Source organism: Nyctibius grandis, chromosome 32 (genome assembly GCF_013368605.1).
Source record: "Nyctibius grandis isolate bNycGra1 chromosome 32, bNycGra1.pri, whole genome shotgun sequence".
Taxonomy (NCBI): Eukaryota; Metazoa; Chordata; class Aves; order Nyctibiiformes; family Nyctibiidae; genus Nyctibius; species Nyctibius grandis.
In genome coordinates, this window is record NC_090689.1 from 4,184,262 (window position 1) to 4,201,216 (window position 16,955).

Sequence of the window (16,955 nt, forward strand, 5' to 3'; positions counted from 1 at the left end):
CCATGAGCAGGGAAAGCCCCACCTCCAAAGTACACGAGCCAAGAGGCACACACGGGCCATGGGAACAAATGGGCTCATAGGTGTCGATAAGGGGTTTGAAGCAAACAGCCTCGTCATCCTCCTTCGCAATCTTTGGATCAGGAAGTCATTCCGCTGAGATTTGTTTTGCTTTCCTTCCTCTGTACATAGGATAAAGCAGGCAGAAAGCGTGAAGCTGTTATTAGAGGCAGAGCTCCAAGAAATCAAGAAAGATCTCACAGAAGCGCGAGTCGTGTGCCCCAAACTAAATTTACCTGAAAAAAAACCCTGGTAGTGTTATACACAGCCTTATAATGACTTTATTTCTGTTATGATTGTTGCTGCTGTTCTAGTTAATACCTTCCTCGCTTAAAAAAAACCTAACACAAGCCTGTAGCAACCACTACAGAAATATTATTTGCTTGTATTATTTTTTAGACGGTTCCTGTGCTGGAGGCAGTAAGTAGTTACAATCACTCAGTACATAATAGAGAAATTCATTCCAATAATAATAATAATAATAACCACATTTATTATTTTTGAAATATGAATCTGATGGAATTCATGAATATAGAAAGCTCTTGTTGCTGGCTGTCCACAAAATGGTGATAAAATCAAGCGTGATTTTCTGATAGACTTTTGCTGTAGGTTTCTAACGCGCTTACTCCAGACGTGCATCCATCACTGCTTAGCACCCAGCTCCTGGCCCTGCTGTGTGTTTGCACCTACCTTCTCGCAGGGACAGTGGTGGGATGGGGCACACCTGCTCACCCTGTGCTGCAGGCAGCGTTTTCCTCCTGGTATTATTCAGGGGGTGGCATCAGAGCAGAGCACGGGGAGGGCAGGTATCAACGTGGGGCAGATCAACCTGCTCAGGGCACTGTGCTAACAGAGCACTTACAGTTAATTGTTGTATTATAAAACCTCCTTTTCTTAGAGGCCAAGCAACCACTTGTCTGGAGTTTTACCATTCCACAGCGTTTCTCTTTCTTGGGAGCTGTGTGGGGTCCAGCAAAACCAGGCTTGCAGCGGTGGATAGGACCTGGGTGGGTTTGGGCTCTGCCTGGTGGGGTTTTTGCCTCACAGGGACTGCAGAATTGCCCCAGTCTGAATCTCCGTGGCTGAAATGCAGTCTGTGGCATGTAAACTGGCAGTTTACACTGGCTGTAGTTGGAGGTAACAGAGCTGTTTCCAAGGGGAGGAGATTTTTTAGGAAGTGTTTTTCACCCAGTGAGGCCCCCAGGGTCTAATGGTGTTTGCACTCTGATACACTGGCACAAAAAGCCTTCACGATGTAAAAGCAGATTAGGGAGCACCCCCCAACTGAACCGTCCCCCTCTGTACTCTACTGACAACGTCGTCCCTTCAGTTAACAAACCCTTGTAAAAAAACTAATGCAGAAAACACTTAAAATCAGTTAGTTCCCCCAAGTCTTGATATGACAATGTACAAATTAATACCACAAAGGCTGACTAAAGGCCATAATAATGCCCATATGTTTGCAGAGTGTGATGCTGTCACATGCTGGGAAGTTGCAAAAAGCTTAACAAAGTAAAATTAGGCATATAAAAGTAAACTCTTCTCACATTGCAGATATGGTGGCTGCCTTTTTAGTCGTAGCACTTGCTTTATCTCTAAAGCTCTATGGACATTGCAAGTGTTAGAAAGACAAATATGGAGACCTTTAAGCACAAATATATTGCTTTACAATTGCTTGTAATTTGGCACAACTCAGCTCCTTGCATTCCTTCCTCTGATATTTTTTTCCTCCGTGCATTAGTGCTTATGGCCCTGCCTTCCTCTGAAGCTCGCTTCTGAGATGTGACTCTGGGTCCCTCTGTTTATAACAAAGTAATATGAGCTTCACTTCTTTTTTGTCCCTATGCATGTAAGGTATAAGTGGTTTACTGTTTCCCAAGCGACAGCTATTGATTTTTGGTAAAATAACTAAGAAAACATTATTTTATAACTTCTCCGTTGCTTAAAGGAGCAAACAAGTTTTCTACCAGATCAACATAATTCTAAAAAAAGACACAAACTTTCAATAAATACCGAAAGATAGACATGCTGGCAGTTAGCAACAGCAAGTAGGATCCCTGAAGGGATTTGTGCACGAAGGGAGCAAATCCAGGCATGTTTCTGCCCATATTCGTGAACATTCAGATTGGTCTTCTAGGCGTCTTACTCAAAACCAAGCACTAGGGTGAGAAAGGGTTTACCCCCCTTGTCTTGGCACTTAGGAAGCCATAGCTGGCTACTGCATCCAGTTTTGGGCCCCCAGTATAAGAGAGGCATTGGAAAACCAGAGAGGGCTTTAGTAGAGGGCCACCAAGATGGTTATGGAGGGCCGACAGGAAGATTATGGAGGACATGCCAGGAGAGGTTGAGGGAGTTGTGTTTGCTCAACCCAGAGCAGAGGAGGTGAAGGGGGTCTAGTTGCTTTCTCTCGCTATTAAAAAGAGTTTATAGAGAAGGCTGAGCCAGACTTTTCTTGGAAGTGCACATGGAAACAGTGAAAGGTGATGGTGAAAACCTGGGCTGCACATGGAACACTGACCACAGCCCCTGAATGACAGGGAGCCAAGTTTAATTGATGCAACTTCCCGAGAAGGTTGTCAGATGGGCCGAAACTTTCTAGAAAGAGGTCTTTGGAGCTGCTTTGGCAAACAACAGCATCAGCTGGCTCATCTGGGACAAGTGTCTGTGTTTCAGAAAGGAGATATGGGAAGTGTGAGCGGGTGGTAAGCCCCAAGGAACTTATCTAACCCCTGCGCTTGGCAGTGATCACAGGCACAGGTTGGGCTCATGGAGAGCAGTGCTCAGCCATTGCTGGAGCATCCTCGAGCAGCCACATCGATGAACCTCCATTTTTGGAGAACTCCAGAGCAGATATGTTCATCCTTCCATGGAGCAAAACCAAAGCAGATTCCCAAGCTCAGGAATAAAACAAACCTCATCTCTGAGTGGAGCAAGGGTGATTTTTGTGGGATTTCTGTCTCTCAGGTTATTCAGGATGAAGAGAAATCTCCACAGGGTCTCTGCTATGAAGAAGATGAAGGCTTAGGTAGGCTCTAGAGCAGAAAGCCAGGCTGTCCCAGTGAGCACTGTCCCTGCTGCAGAGCATCAGGCAGAACAGTTGAACTTCTGCAGCCCAAGACACTGGATGGGCTGCTAGAAGCAGCCAGCATTGCATGTGAACCAAACCTGAGTGGGCAGACCATGGACCAAAGCTGGCGCAACGCTTTCCCTGTAACCATGATGAGTCTCCCATGGTGTTCAAGGCTGAGATGTTGCTTCGCACGTGTTGGATGTGCAGCAGTATGGAGAGGTGAAGAGGAAGCGTGACTTGGTCACCAGTCACCTTGCTGGGAGCTGGGCCCTCAGTCTGCTGCAGGCTGCTGGTATGACACTGGGGTGGGATTTTTGCCTCCCTTGGCCGTGCCACCAAGCCCTTGAGGATGTAGGGGGACCTGGCACAGGCTCTGCCTGCAGGGTCCAATTTTTCTGGGCTCCTCATGCAACGAAGCAAAAACCAGGCTCCTCCAGATGGCAATACAGAGCAGCACCAGGATTTTGGCTACTCCCTGTATTTAATATTGTTTCTTTGTGCGGGTGTGAAGCACATAGTGGTCTCAGTCCCAGTAACTTGGCAGTGCCCCATCCATCAGCGCAGCCCCCAGTTCCATGCAGACTGGGCTCACTGGTGTGTGTGAGACTGCTTGTCCCCCCACCCTCGCTGCCTTTCCAGCAGGCTTTTGGGGACCCAAACTCACATGCTGGGTTGGCAGGACACAGGCAAGGCCATGGCAGTGGCAGGAGAATGGGGCAGAGTCCCGATGAGGTGCTGGCAGCTCACAGCATCCAGGTCGGGGGCTAAAAGGGTACAAAGAAGTTTGCCTCAGTTCATCTGACAGCAGACACTGTGTATGTGCACTGAGAAGGGATGGATGGATGGATGTGTTCATCCCTGGAGGAGGTCCCAGCTTTGGAGCTGGACACTGGCCATCCTGTTCCCTTGCAGGTCAGACTGCAAACGATGGACCTGAGCGAGTGTTTGTCAAAGGAGAGGGTTTCTCGCAGAGAGGTGTGTCGGGGCACGGGGGCTCCTCACCTACGTCATTGTCCAAGCGACTTCTTTGGAGTTGGAGCCCTCCTTGTGTTTTCACCCCGGGTGCTATCTGCTGATTAAGCCCCGATATCTCGATAGCTTTCCGTGGGGACTGTTTGCTCTGCCTTGCTACGGCAACGTTAGCCGCTCTTGCATCCTCCGCCAGCTCTCCGCAGCAGGAAACACGTACACGGGAGCGCAAACAAAGCCGGGGGCAGGACCTTTGCACCCTGCGGTGGGGCGAGGTGGGGTGCCCCAGAGCTGGCCAGCAGCAAACGGGCACGCCCTGGCATATTCGGTGGCTAATTTTAAGAGCAGGCAGGCTGGGTTTTTCTTGCCATCACAAGGGGAGGAGATGAGCTGAGCGCTTTTTGGTGGCTTATAAGCACTGAGTGGTTGGTGTTGGTGGAGAGAGGTGGTTTTTCTGAGTGGCAAATGGGGGGTTCTGCCATGCTTGCATGTGCGGGACCACCAGCACTTTTTGGCTATATGAAGCTTCCAGCCCTACTGGTAAATCTGCCCTGGATGTACAGCCTTGCCAAAAATTGGGAGGAGAAGGGAAAAAAGAGCAGGAGAGGAGCTGCAAAGAGCCTGATTGCTGTGGGTGACCAGGAACCGGGGGTTTGCATCCCAGTGGGATGCTCTGGTCTCCTCACACGAGCTGGGCGGCACTGGTCCAGCACAGGTCAGGGTTGCAGGAGGGATGCGCTGGGGTGTTCTCTTTGGTGTTACAGCTCCACCTCTCTCTTACAAACTCTGCTGTCCCAGCACAGGACAGCCACTGGAGTCCGTACCCCTTAGAACCCAGGGCCAGGAAAGCTCTGGGGGATCCTCCCAACCTGAGGTGGGTGATCCCAGTCCTGGGGGCACCTGACGGTACTCCTGTACCACTCAAGGCATCCTCCTGGGGACAGGTTGTGGAGACAAGCAGAAGCTGTGATGGATCAGTGAACCTCCTTGACTGCCTGATCTCTGATGGGAAGCTGGGCAGGGATCTGAGCTTGTCAGACAGCCAGTTCAGGACATGTGGTGTTATTTGGGGTGTGTTTGTGTAGGAGGTGTGTTGCCTTCCTTGGAAGTGTTCAGAGCATCAATGCCACTCCAGCATAGTTGTTCTACTGGAGAGAGTCCAGCGGAGGGGTATGGAGATGATCAGAGGGCTGGAGCATCTCTGCTACGAGGAGAGGCTGAGGGAGCTGGGGCTGTTCAGCTGGAGAAGAGCAGACTGAGGGGGGATCTCATCAATGCTCACAGATACCTTAGGGGTGGGTGTCAGGGGGATGGGGCCAAACTCTTCTCAGTGGTGCCCAGCGACAGGACAAGGGGCAATGGGCACAAACTGAAACATGGGAAGTTCCATCTGAATATGAGGAGGAACTTCTTTGCTGTGAGGGTGCCAGAGCCCTGGCACAGGCTGCCCAGGGAGGGTGGGGAGTCTCCTTCTCTGGAGATATTCAAACCCACCTGGACACGACCCTGTGCAACGTGCTCTGGGTGACCCTGCTTTGGCAGGGGTGGGACTGGATGATCTCCAGAGGTCCCTTCCAACCCCAACCAGGCTGGGATTCTGTTCTTTGCTATAGGGCAAAGAGACCTAAGCTATTGTGCAAAGTAGCGCCCATAAATGCTATTCTAGATACAAAGCCAAAGGGCCCAATATGCTCTAATCCACCCCAAAAGGTGCAAATGGTCTGCCTTTTGGCACCCGCTCTGTCCCACCCATCCCTCCTGACCCTCACAGAGCAGCGGGGCTCACGTGTGGCTGCCCGAAGGACCTCACACTACGTGCTCCTGTGTGCCTGCACCTTTGAAACCACAGCCCTAGCTCGTTCCTCAGCCTTATCTCAGCGCACTGAGAATGCAAACACCAGAGCTGGTGGAGAGCAAGCCATGAGGCTGCTCCAAGCCCTGGCAGGGCAGAAGACAGCTCCTCTGGCCCAGGCAAAGGGCTCTCCATCGGCTGTGGATACCTTCCAGCGTGGTTCAGCTTGGCTTTGCTTCCCAACAGACCGCACGCTTTGCCTGCTTTTCGCAGCCCAGAGGTGAGTTTTGCTTTATGTCGAAACGCCTCAAGTTGTAGAATCAGAAAGGACGTGAGAAGCGGTGCAGTGAGAAGCCCCTTCGCTTGCCTGCGTTGCTGGAGGTTGGAAAGGCTGCGTTAATTACAGTCTGCAATGAATATGATATATTCTTCTACAGGTTTTCCATTTGAAAGATTTCCAAATGTGCCTGGTGTTAAATCTGGAAGGAATTTGGCTTTGAAGTGCACGCACGTGCGCTAACCTGATTGCAGGTCTAATTTACTCGAGCAGATTCTGTGAAGACTTGAAAGGAGGCTGGTGTAGGTTCAAGCGATGCAGTGTGTGTTACAAATGGGGTCTGCCTTGGGGTTACTCCCTGCAGGGAGAAATAAGGATCGTCACCCAGTGGGATGGGTGCAGCCCCAAGTGCAAACCCCACTGGTTCTCGGGGGAAAGCCGCAGCGCTGGGGGTAGGCAAGGGGACAGGAGTCTCTTTTGAATCCTGAGGGATGCCCAGAAGCCATGAGGATGAGGATTCGGTGACAGCAGAGTTTGGCATTGCCAGGGGACTGTGGTATGTGTATTATTTATTGTGATGCATGAACTGTAATTCATAATGCAGGTGATTTAATTCAGATAGTCTAAAACTCAAACCCAGTCTGAACTAAAGGGCTGTCAAACTGAAAGCTGCAGGTGCTGGGTGTTTTTGTTTTTTTTTTATTAAAAAAAATCCTTTTGGCAAGTGAAGAGAAGGCTTAGTCCCAAGTTTAGCCTTGACGTTATACCTGCAGGGTTGGTTGTGCCCCGTGGGCTGCCGTGGGAGGTGGTCCCGCCGTGGGGACCCCAGTCCTCTCCTCCCAAGCAGGGCTGGTGCAGAGCTGAGCCCTGGGGGGCTGCAGAGCTGGGGAGCACCCCAGCGCTTGCCATGGGGCCGGGCTGTGATGTGCAGGGGCTGTGCCAGCACCCTGGCAGGCTGATTTACTCCCTTCGGAGGCATTCACTGAAAAATCCCGCTGTACCTTCCCACGGGCACCTCGGAGGAATTATCACACATTCGTAGTACTCTCTCTTGTAGTCTCCCACCCGTTTTCATCCTGCACTTGAAATACTGAAATTGCCCTGAGAAAAGAAATATCTTTACAAGATGGGCCATGAAGCCGGCGTGCCGTCATCTGCATCCAGAAAAGCAACCCACTCAGCGGGGCAATCTATTCAACGGCCGGGATTTATTTTTAACATCCCGTTCCGCAGTCCTTTTAACTCGAGCAGGGAAGTGAACATTTTGATAACAGCAGCCTCCGGGTCAAATGTGATGAGAATTCATAACTCGCCACAGAGGGGTTTTGGAAAACCAACCAAGCAAAACAATTTCCCGGAATGAGACGATGAAGATTCGTGTTTCTCTTCACAATGTCGTACACGGAGCCGGTATCTGTTGGAGCGTCTGCTCATTCTCTCCCCACAATTTGCAAATAAAATGCCTCCTGGACTATTTTAAATCTGAACGACTATTGCGAGCATGGCTTTGCTAGGCTGCTCGTAAAGACCTGAGACGTTGGATCTTTAGGTCATCAAAGAAGATATATTAATCCGGTAATGGGAATGTTCTGATGGTCCCATTTCTAATCAAAGCAAAGCCTGGGTTTTCTGCTTCAAGCAAACACTGCCAAGAGAGAGGCATCAAGATTTAAACATTGCAAGGAGCAGAGGGAGCAGAGGGAGGGAGCTCCAGTCCCGGAGAAGCACAGAAACAGCAGCAGAAATGGTTTAGGTCAGAGCTGGGAATGGGGAAATAAAAAATAAGCCTGAAAATCTGGCCAAGTTGAGACTGGTGAGGGAGCTACTCGGAGGCAACTTTTTCTTTCTGTTTTATTTTCAAATGGCTGGAGTAAGTCAGAAGCATGTGTCTGAGAAAGGGGCAGGAGGGGAACATGGAAGGAAACTGTGTCCAGTTCTGGGCCCCGCACTTCAAGAAAGATGTTGAGGTGTTGGAGCGAGTCCAGAGGAGGGCGACCAAGCTGGTGAAGGGTCTGGAGGGTCTGACCTATGAGGAGCGGCTGAGGGAGCTGGGGGTGTTTAGCCCAGAGAAGAGGAGGCTCAGAGGTGACCTTAGTGCAGTCTACAACTACCTGAAGGGAGGTTGTAGTGGAGTGGGAGTCAGCCTCTTCTCCCAGGCAACTAGCGATAGGACAAGAGGACACAGCCTCAAGCTTCACCAGGGGAGGTTCAGGTTGGACATTAGGAAGTATTTCTTCTCAGCAAGGGTCATTAGCCATTGGAAGGGGCTGCCCAGGGAGGTGGTGGAGTCACCATCTCTGGAGGGGTTTAAGAAAAGCCTGGACATGGCCCTTAGTGCCATGGTCTAGTTGACATGGTGACGTCAGGGCAATGGTTGGACTCAATGATCCCAGAGGGTTCTTCCAACCTCATTGATTGATTGGTTGAAATGTTGTAGCTCAAGGAATGTGGTTTATTTTAATCTCCCTTCTGCTGCTGTTTCCTGAGCCCCCTTGTGCTGGGCTTGGCAGCAGGCATTCATGCTGCACCTGGACGTCGCTTTGCAGCACGGGCTGCTTTATCTGCAGGATGGGGAACAAGCCGTTTCCAAACCGCTGGTATTTGTTCTCCGTTCCCTGTCTTCTGTCCAAATTTGATATCTGCAGGGAGGCCCTGGGTGCGAGGTGCTGCCTCTTGAAGCAGGAGCTCCTCTGTAGGGTGCTGGGGCAATGAGAGAAAGTGGGAAAATGAAAGGAATAATAATAATAATAATAATTAATAATAATAATAAAGCACTCCCTCCTCTGCAGGCTGCAAACCTGCTGGCTTTGTCCAGCAGATCATACCCACAGCCACGTTAGTGCCTGGTGGCTATCGCATTCTCACCCACCTCACCCCTGGCATCTTCTCCCGTGCTGTCGTGGGAACCTGGGGCGTAATGAGAACCTGTGCAGTGGCAGTGAAAAACAACAAAATTTGCTATGCGGCACGGAAAGCTGAACCGATGGGAACAGTCGTTGCTTTAATATTTAATTCGATGCGATCTGGCTCTGAGAAATGGATCAGGAGCTGCCACAGCTTCAAGCGCACGCTCAGCGCTTGCAGGGGAATTTCCACGGGGTTTGCTGCGCTGCGGACTTATCTATATTCTGGTTGGGTGACTAGGTAATGTATCTCATTAATTAACCGAGCACACAGAGCCATATTTCCACCCATTCCCTTTAATTAGTCAAGGTTTAAACACTTCCAGGAGTCGCTTGGACACTGAGTTGTCATTCAAAGTGTGTCCCCTCCATTAGACCATGCCTCGTGGTCTCTGCAGAGCAAATGCGGTTGCTCAGATGCAACTAGGTGGCATTTCAGGAGGGAATTTCCTTGCGTCACGAGCCTGTCAAACAGTACAATGCAGATAAGACTCAATCCTGCCTCTCACCAGCAGGAACTCCCCAGTGCTGTATGGGCTCGTGTTATGGTGAGACCAGGAATGAGGAGCTGGGCCGGGCTGACGTAGGCATGGTATGGGTCTCACCTAAAACCTGTCCCTTTTTTGTCCTTTTAGGTGGGTCCAGTTGGCCCCAAACCATTCCTGGGACTGAGATTCGGCCCACAGCAGAGCCAGTTTTCCTCCGTGCATCACTTTCCTGCCTTCAGAAATCCCTTTGCATGCTCCAGACGGTTTGGGTGTCTTCACCAGGGAGCTGGGCTTTAAGGGAGCCTGATTGCCACCGTGATGGCAAACAAACAAGGTGGAAACGTGGATTTGTCAGAACTATAATCCAGGTAGGTCCTAGTTCTTTGCTTGTACAAAACCGTCCATTTTCTGTCCTTACATGTCTCTCTCCGGTCCTTCTGCAGCCCTCATCCCTGCAGGACCTGAGTCCCTCACAGCCTTTGGGGCTGAAGTGTGAGCAGAAGGGGCAAATTGGGAAAAAGACTTTGATGTCTACATGCTAATGTTTTAGCTTTGGCTGACACATCCCAAACTGTAATCGTGACCTTCCCCTCGCTGGGACTCACAGCCCTTTTGGCCACCTGATTCCACTGGCACATCAGGGTTTGCTCCTCAAAGGCTCTGGACATCTCCTGCTTGTGGACAAGGACATGTTGGCATGATACTGCAATGCTTGGAAACAGTTTGCTACACCAGACTGCCCCAAGGGTGGTCTTGGGGGTCCTTGCCTTGGCATGGGGCGAGGTGATCCTTCTTGCTTTGCTCTCCTCACTCTCTCCCTTGGTCCTTCCCTCTCTGCCAACCCAATGACTGTGTAGCTGTGCCATGAGACATAGCTGTGTGTCCCTTCTCAAAGACCTCTCCTGGTCCTCCATGCCTGACTGGGCATGAGGAGGTGGGACCCCAGCACTTCACCATGAGACATCTCGCCAGGCTTGTCCTGGGGGAAAGGCATGAGCTTCACCAAACTGCCTTCATGCTATGGGGGAAAGGCATGAGCTTCACCAAACTACCTTCATGCTACAGTGTCTAAAGTCATGTCCTACCATTTCCCAGTCACGCTGAGTAATAACACTGGCACTTATTTTTGGTGTTCCTTGTTTCTCCTTAGCATCCATGTCCAAGGTATGGCCCCAAATGCCCAGGAAAAGCAAGAATGTTGAAGAAAATGCACATATGCCTCTGCTTCTTCTTTGTCTTGGGCATTTTGTATGAGATCTCCCTGCTGTCCAGCTGCTTCTTCTCCTATATGCCTATGTCCAAGCACTTCCTGACACCTGAGCAGATCTTGAACCTCGGCAAAAGCATCATCTTTCTGGAGACGACGGAGCGCCTGGAGCCACCTCCGCTGGTGTCCTGCTCCGTGGAGTCTGCCGCCAGGATTTACCAGGACCGGCCCATCATCCTCTTCATGAAGGGACTTACAAACGACACGGCGTTGGACTTGAACTCCAGCTATGCAGCCTTCTCGCTTTTGTCTTCTATGAAGAACGTCTTCCTTTTTCCTCTCCAGATGGAAACTGTCTTCCAGGAGACCCCTCTGCTCCAGTGGTACAACCAGGTGAGCGTTATAATAAGGGGAAAATAGGGAAATACAAAAACAGTTATAAATAGGGGGGAAAAAAGGCCTGAAGTAGGCTTAAAATGAATGGAGGAATGCAGGACTGGCTGTGTGAAGTTAGTGATTTTTATTTTTTTGGTTCAGAACAGATTCATTTTTGCCATGTTTTGTAGTGTATTCATCTATCTGTTTATTGAACACATTATCAGCATTTTCCCCCTATCTGGAGGATCAGATTTTTTGGCAAACGAAACACTGGTAAAAATAGCTTGCATACGTGTTTTGATAAAACATTGCTTAATAATCTTTCTCAACAGAAGCTGGTTGAACAAAATGTGCTGCCCGAGTCATCTGAGTGCTTGTTAATGCAGCCACACACCAACAGAGCCTGCGGTAGATAAGATGCGGGAGAGATTTCAGTTTTTGTAATAGCAGTGTGTAAAACCACGGTGGGATCTCATGACCTCCACCCTGGCAATAAGTTCCTGGCCAACGGCTTGCAAGTAGCTTTTGTCAAATTCATTTGGCTCCATCTCTGTGCAGGGCAGGCATATTTCCTCCAAACTCTTCCTTCTCATGAGAAAAAAATGACTCCAAATGCCAACAGTGCCAATGAAAACCCTCCAGCCTGTTCCAAAGAGCTGGGAGTGATCAGGGAGTGTGTTAAGTGGGTTGTGTCTCGCTGAAATAGCAGGCAATGATTCATGGAATCATTGATTTGATGTTGTAGGTTCCATCAGAACACCCCTGAAATGTTCCTGCATTCATTTATATTGGCAAAGCGTTGCTCTGCACTGCCCCTTTCCCTTCTTCCAATAAAATTCGATAGCTGGAGGAAGAAAAGGTGGTCAGTGACATTTGCAGGCGTGCAGGTGCAGTTTTATGGTGCCATTTGCATCCAACGTATGGATGTGGTCCGTTCTCTCCCAGCGGTATCACTATTTTGCATTTCCAACTCTGCAGGTAGTCCCGGAGCAGGAGAAGAACTGGGTCCACATCAGCTCCGACGCCAGCAGACTGGCGCTCATTTGGAAGTATGGGGGCATCTACATGGACACAGATGTCATCTCCATCAGGCCCATCCCTGAGGAAAGCTTCCTAGCGGCGCAGAAGTCGCAGTTCTCCAGCAATGGGATCTTTGGCTTCCCTGCCCACCACAAATTTATTTGGGACTGCATGGAGAACTTTGTTCTCAAGTACAATGGGAGAATCTGGGGGAACCAGGGGCCCTTTTTAATGACAAGGATGCTCAAAGCCATCTGCAATCTCACGGATTTCAAAGGCACCGAGGACCACAGCTGCCAGAACATCTCCTTCCTCAATCCCCAGCGTTTCTACCCCATACCGTACCCAGCCTGGAGCAGGTACTACAAGGTGTGGAACAAAAGCCCCAATTTCAACCACTCCTACGCGCTGCACTTGTGGAACTTCATGAACCACAACCGGAAAACCGTGGTGGCGGGCAGCAACACGCTGGCTGAAAAACTGTACAAAGCCTACTGCCCCACCACGTACAAGGACCTGATCCAAAATGCACAGCTGAGGGATTTCACACGCTCTGAGGACGCTGCATGACATGGTGTAAGGAGAAGAGGGGTGATCCTTCCAGCCCTCCCCATCCTGGGGCCAAAACACAGTCACCACTGGTATCAGTAGGTGGCTTTGTAGGAGAAAGACCTTTTCATAACCACCATCCCTGCTTCCTTGGGGTGCTAAGGAGCATGTGCAGCATGGTGCTGGGTACCCATCGGACGTGGCCTCCAGTGACACCAAGGACACCTTTGCCTCAGTTCTGCGTCCTTATAGGTGCTCATGAACCAAGCCTTCCTGGACGAAACGGACTTACAGGCCTTACTGGTGAACAAGGGAAAAGTTCCTAAGGAGATGCATGGCCTCCTGGGAGGAATTTAATCTCTGCATCTCTTGGCGCTATTGGCAGCTACCCACGTCAGAACAGTCACAAACACAACAGGCTTTGGACTGGGCTGAAGCCTCTGAGGCAAGTGTAGTGCAGATGTGTAGCAGAGGATGGATGACAGTAATTGCTAATGAAGAGAAGCCCAAACCACTGTGTTTTCATTAATCTGTGTTTTTCTCACACAAATTTTACACCCTACGTTTTTGAGAGGGACCTTACCGGTGCAAGTGAAAATAAAACGGTTAATAAACCACCACTCCTCTGAGCTTGCTTTCCCCTGGACACCCTTGGAAAATGAGTCCCATTTTTCAAATGTTTGTACTTCTGCACTTTTACTTTGGCTCCTTCCAGGGAAGGGGCTGCGCTGCCCCATCCTCCGAGGTCAGTTCTGGCTGCAAAGAGTCACATCTCCCCTTGGCAAGGAGATGCTGAGGCACCAAGAAAAGATAGGGATGGCCCTCCAGAGCTCCCAAAGCCCTTTGAAATAAATGGAGGTCAACGACCGTGGAAATGAGTTGCAGCAGCTCTGGTCACCCTTGTCCAGCTGTGCAAAAATCCCCGTTTAACCCCAAACAGGGCACCCGGTGACTTTTTTTTCAGCCAGAGAACAATGCATCCCCTTGCATTTACTTTTTTTTCGCCAGGGTGATGCCAATCCACCCAACCCCCTGCAAAGCAGCCCAGCTTGCGAATCTCTTCCGAGTCTGTCTGAGCAGCTGTTTTTAACTCGGGAGCAGAGAGGCGGGGGCGGCTCGGTGGCCCGTCACCGCGTGTTTGCCATCTGCACAATGCTATCTTGGGTAAACACGGCAGCTAATGAGCCTGCTGCCATCGGCAGCCCGGTTTCTACAGCTAGAAACTGCCAGCAGGATTGATGGGGAGAAGAAAGCCCTCTGCACACAGGGTTTAGGTGCTGTGTTCGGACACGGGGCTCGAGGCTCCTTCCAGCACCGCGTCCCACCCCGCCAGTAACTGCTAAAGTCACTCCAGCCGCACCAGTATGAGGGCAGGTGGTGCCAAGCGGGTTGTCACAGCAGCAACGTGGCGTGGGGGGATATTTTGCCGTTCCCTTTCCCAGGGTGAAACTCTCACGGCTCAGCCCGGGGCCGTGAGTTTCACGCCCCAGTGCCGCCCGCACTGGTTTAGCTCTGCTCCCCGCTCCGATACAGCGGGTTTTGCTTGCCTATGGCGTCGGGAGCTGCTTTTCCTCCGTGACTTTGGCTTTCCTGGGCTGAGGGGATGCAGGGGAGGAGCGTAGGGTTACAGCCCAGAAAGTCCTCCCTGCTTCCCGCACGGCTTCGGACAGCCCCCGGCTGCTCCCGGCCGCCTCTCACCGCCCACCTTCATCGCTCCCATCCTCCTCACCCTTCTTCAGGTTCTCTGTCTCTGGCAACAAGTGAGTATTTGCCTTTTTCTGCCCCATGGCTCGACTCTCCAGGCTCCCCTCTCTGGGCAATGGCTGGGGAAGGGAGGGACAGGCAGAGACTTGGCCCGCTCGAGCTCCCTTCGCAGATGAGCTCAGGCGAGAAACATGTCCGAGGCTCTGCCGTGCCACATAGCGGCTCCTCTGCAGAGGAGGTCGAACCCCATCTGGCTTCTCTCTCCTGCCTGTTGGTTACTCTCAGGGCTTTTAGCAAAGCAAGGCTGATGGCAGCGAGTACAGCTGACCTCAGCGAAGGTCCTGCATGGGGGCTTCATCCTGCAGCCTCCTGAGCAAGCCACTGCTGCTTGGCACGAGTCCCCAGAGATCACATTTTGGCGAGAGGAGAAGCGGAGAAAGGGAGGGAGGTGATGGCTGCTTTGGGGAAGGGTCTGGAGGAGGTGGGGAAACTGCTCAAGCAGGTCATGAGCAGAGCCTGGGTCTCCTGACACCTCTCTGCTTTGTGGTAAGGCATGTCCCAAAGTTTGCAGGCTCCCAGCTTGTCAGGAGAGGAGAGGGATGCTGGCACTTGGGGCACCCTTAGGCTTTGCAGGGAGTGAAGAAGCCTTGAGGAGTTCAGGAAGGTGAGGAGGGCCCCAGGGTGGCAGTGGGGAAGGGTTGAAGAGAAGGAAACAAAGAGAGATTTCCCTGCTAAATGCTGAGGATTGCAGGGAAAAGGACCATGCAACAGCCTGACCCAGCAAACACATCATCTGCCAGCCTGGAAAATGAAAGCCCATCACGATTTCCAGGACCCAGCTCTACCAGCACTTCGGTGGAGTTGGTTTTTTGCACAGCAGAGTGGAAACGGTGCTGGTGACCACCTTCAGCTCTGTGCTCTGCTGGGTGGTGCCAGCACCTACCTCTGCGATGGACCTGCACCTCTTGGGTCCCGCATCCTCATCACCCAGTGGGCAAACCCTCAGCCCTAGGGAAGGAATACCAACACTTCCCGTGTGGGTGATAAAGATGGCTTTTGCCAGCAGCTCCATCACGTCAGCTGATGTGGCATTACATTGCAGTGGGGAAGTCAAAATACTTTTACTGAGGATCCATCCTAGGTAAATGAAGTAAGAACTGAAGAGAAGAAATAAATCTTCAGAGCTGGATCCCCAGGTTGCCTAGTGCAGTAGTTTTACTGTACTGACATCCCACTGAAGCCATGGTTGCTGTCTGAGACCTTACATATAGCAACTCTGGAGGTGTTTAAGGAAAGACTGGACATGGCACTTAGTGCCATGGTGGTGTCAGGGCAATGGTTGGACTCAATGATCCCAGAGGGCTCTTCCAACCTCACTGGTTCTGTGATTCTGTAAGAAATGGAGGGGAAAACCCAGCAGGCTCCAGCACCCCCAGGCAAACCTGAAGCAGGCGATGGGGCAATCACAGCCATGCTGCTAAGCAGCAGGTGAGCCTTTACAGCCAGGTGAAACACTGGTGCATGAAGACCTCGTTAATATTAACACGGTTATGCACCACAGCCTACCCCCTGAGGTATGCAGTAGATTGTTAGGGGACTTTTAATTAGTGAACCCTGCAAACCCCTTCTCTTTATGTGTGGTTAATTCATGCAACAGAACCTCACCTGCAGGGACCATGCACCCTTACCCACAGGTCTCCATAACATGCAGCTATGAGTCAGGGCTATATTTACACCTGTATATACACCTACGTGTGTATATATGTGTGCATGTGTATGTATGTACACTTCACTTTGCCTGATGCAACAAATCGAGCTGTTTGACATTACAGTGCTGCTGACACTATATACCACTGCAGTAACAACAGCACCAATCTTTGCTGGCCATACAGGCCTGGGAAGGGAAGGGGGCTTGCTGATTTAGGTAGGCACCAAAAAAGATAGATAACAAATGAGCAAACCCTAGAAGGAAACTGGTTAACTACAACGTCACACTGATCCACAGCCGTTCCCAGAGGCTTTCATGCCACCCAGGTTGGTCCAGACTGGTTCAGAGCAGTCATTGACCCTTAGTATTTACATGCAACAGGTGGGAGATGGGACTACAGGCAAAAAGGTAATTAGGTGCCTGATGAGCTGATTAAGCAGACCAGAGAGAGGTAGAGATATAAAGGAAGTGTGCAGGGTGGGTATTAGCAGATCCTCTGTCTCTGGGACCAAGAGGAGACTTAGCGGAGTTTTCAATGGGTCTGAATGCTGCTGAGCTGGACTGAGAGCAAACCAACCTTGCAAGGACACAAGAAGCACGGTACAGATGAAGCAACCCTGGCAGCGAAGGTAGCAGAGACCCTGGGGTTGGGGTGGGAAAATGGTTCCAGGGGATGGAAAATGCTTATGGGCTTGCGGGTGTCATGGGCTGCGGTATCAGTGTTAACTGGCTCCACCCTGTGTGACCCCAGATAACTCCTGGGAAACCCTGTGATTGCTCCAGTATCAGAAAAAGATGAGAACAGGATCATTTCACACCAGGACACATGTAGG

At 50.8% G+C, this 16,955-nt stretch overlaps 1 protein-coding gene across 1 annotated transcript; it reads left to right on the forward strand.

Moving 5' to 3' along the window:
- Nucleotides 1–9,807: 9,807 nt before the first annotated feature.
- A4GNT (alpha-1,4-N-acetylglucosaminyltransferase) lies at nt 9,808–12,731 on the forward strand. The gene is made up of 3 exons (XM_068421001.1): nt 9,808–9,924; nt 10,707–11,156; nt 12,120–12,731. The coding sequence occupies exons 1-3, from the start codon at nt 9,808–9,810 to the stop codon at nt 12,729–12,731; spliced, it is 1,179 nt and encodes a 392-aa protein (XP_068277102.1).
- The last annotated feature ends 4,224 nt before the right edge of the window (nt 12,732–16,955 follow it).

What these genes read in the sequence shown, in the direction of transcription:
- A4GNT (XM_068421001.1), top strand. Translation starts at nt 9,808, where the DNA reads ATGCTCCAGACGGTTTGGGTGTCTTCACCAGGGAGCTGGGCTTTAAGG. An exon ending in TTGTCAGAACTATAATCCAG is followed by an intron (nt 9,925 to 10,706) that starts GTAGGTCCTAGT and finishes GTTTCTCCTTAG; the next exon opens with CATCCATGTCCAAGGTATGG. An exon ending in TGCTCCAGTGGTACAACCAG is followed by an intron (nt 11,157 to 12,119) that starts GTGAGCGTTATA and finishes CCAACTCTGCAG; the next exon opens with GTAGTCCCGGAGCAGGAGAA.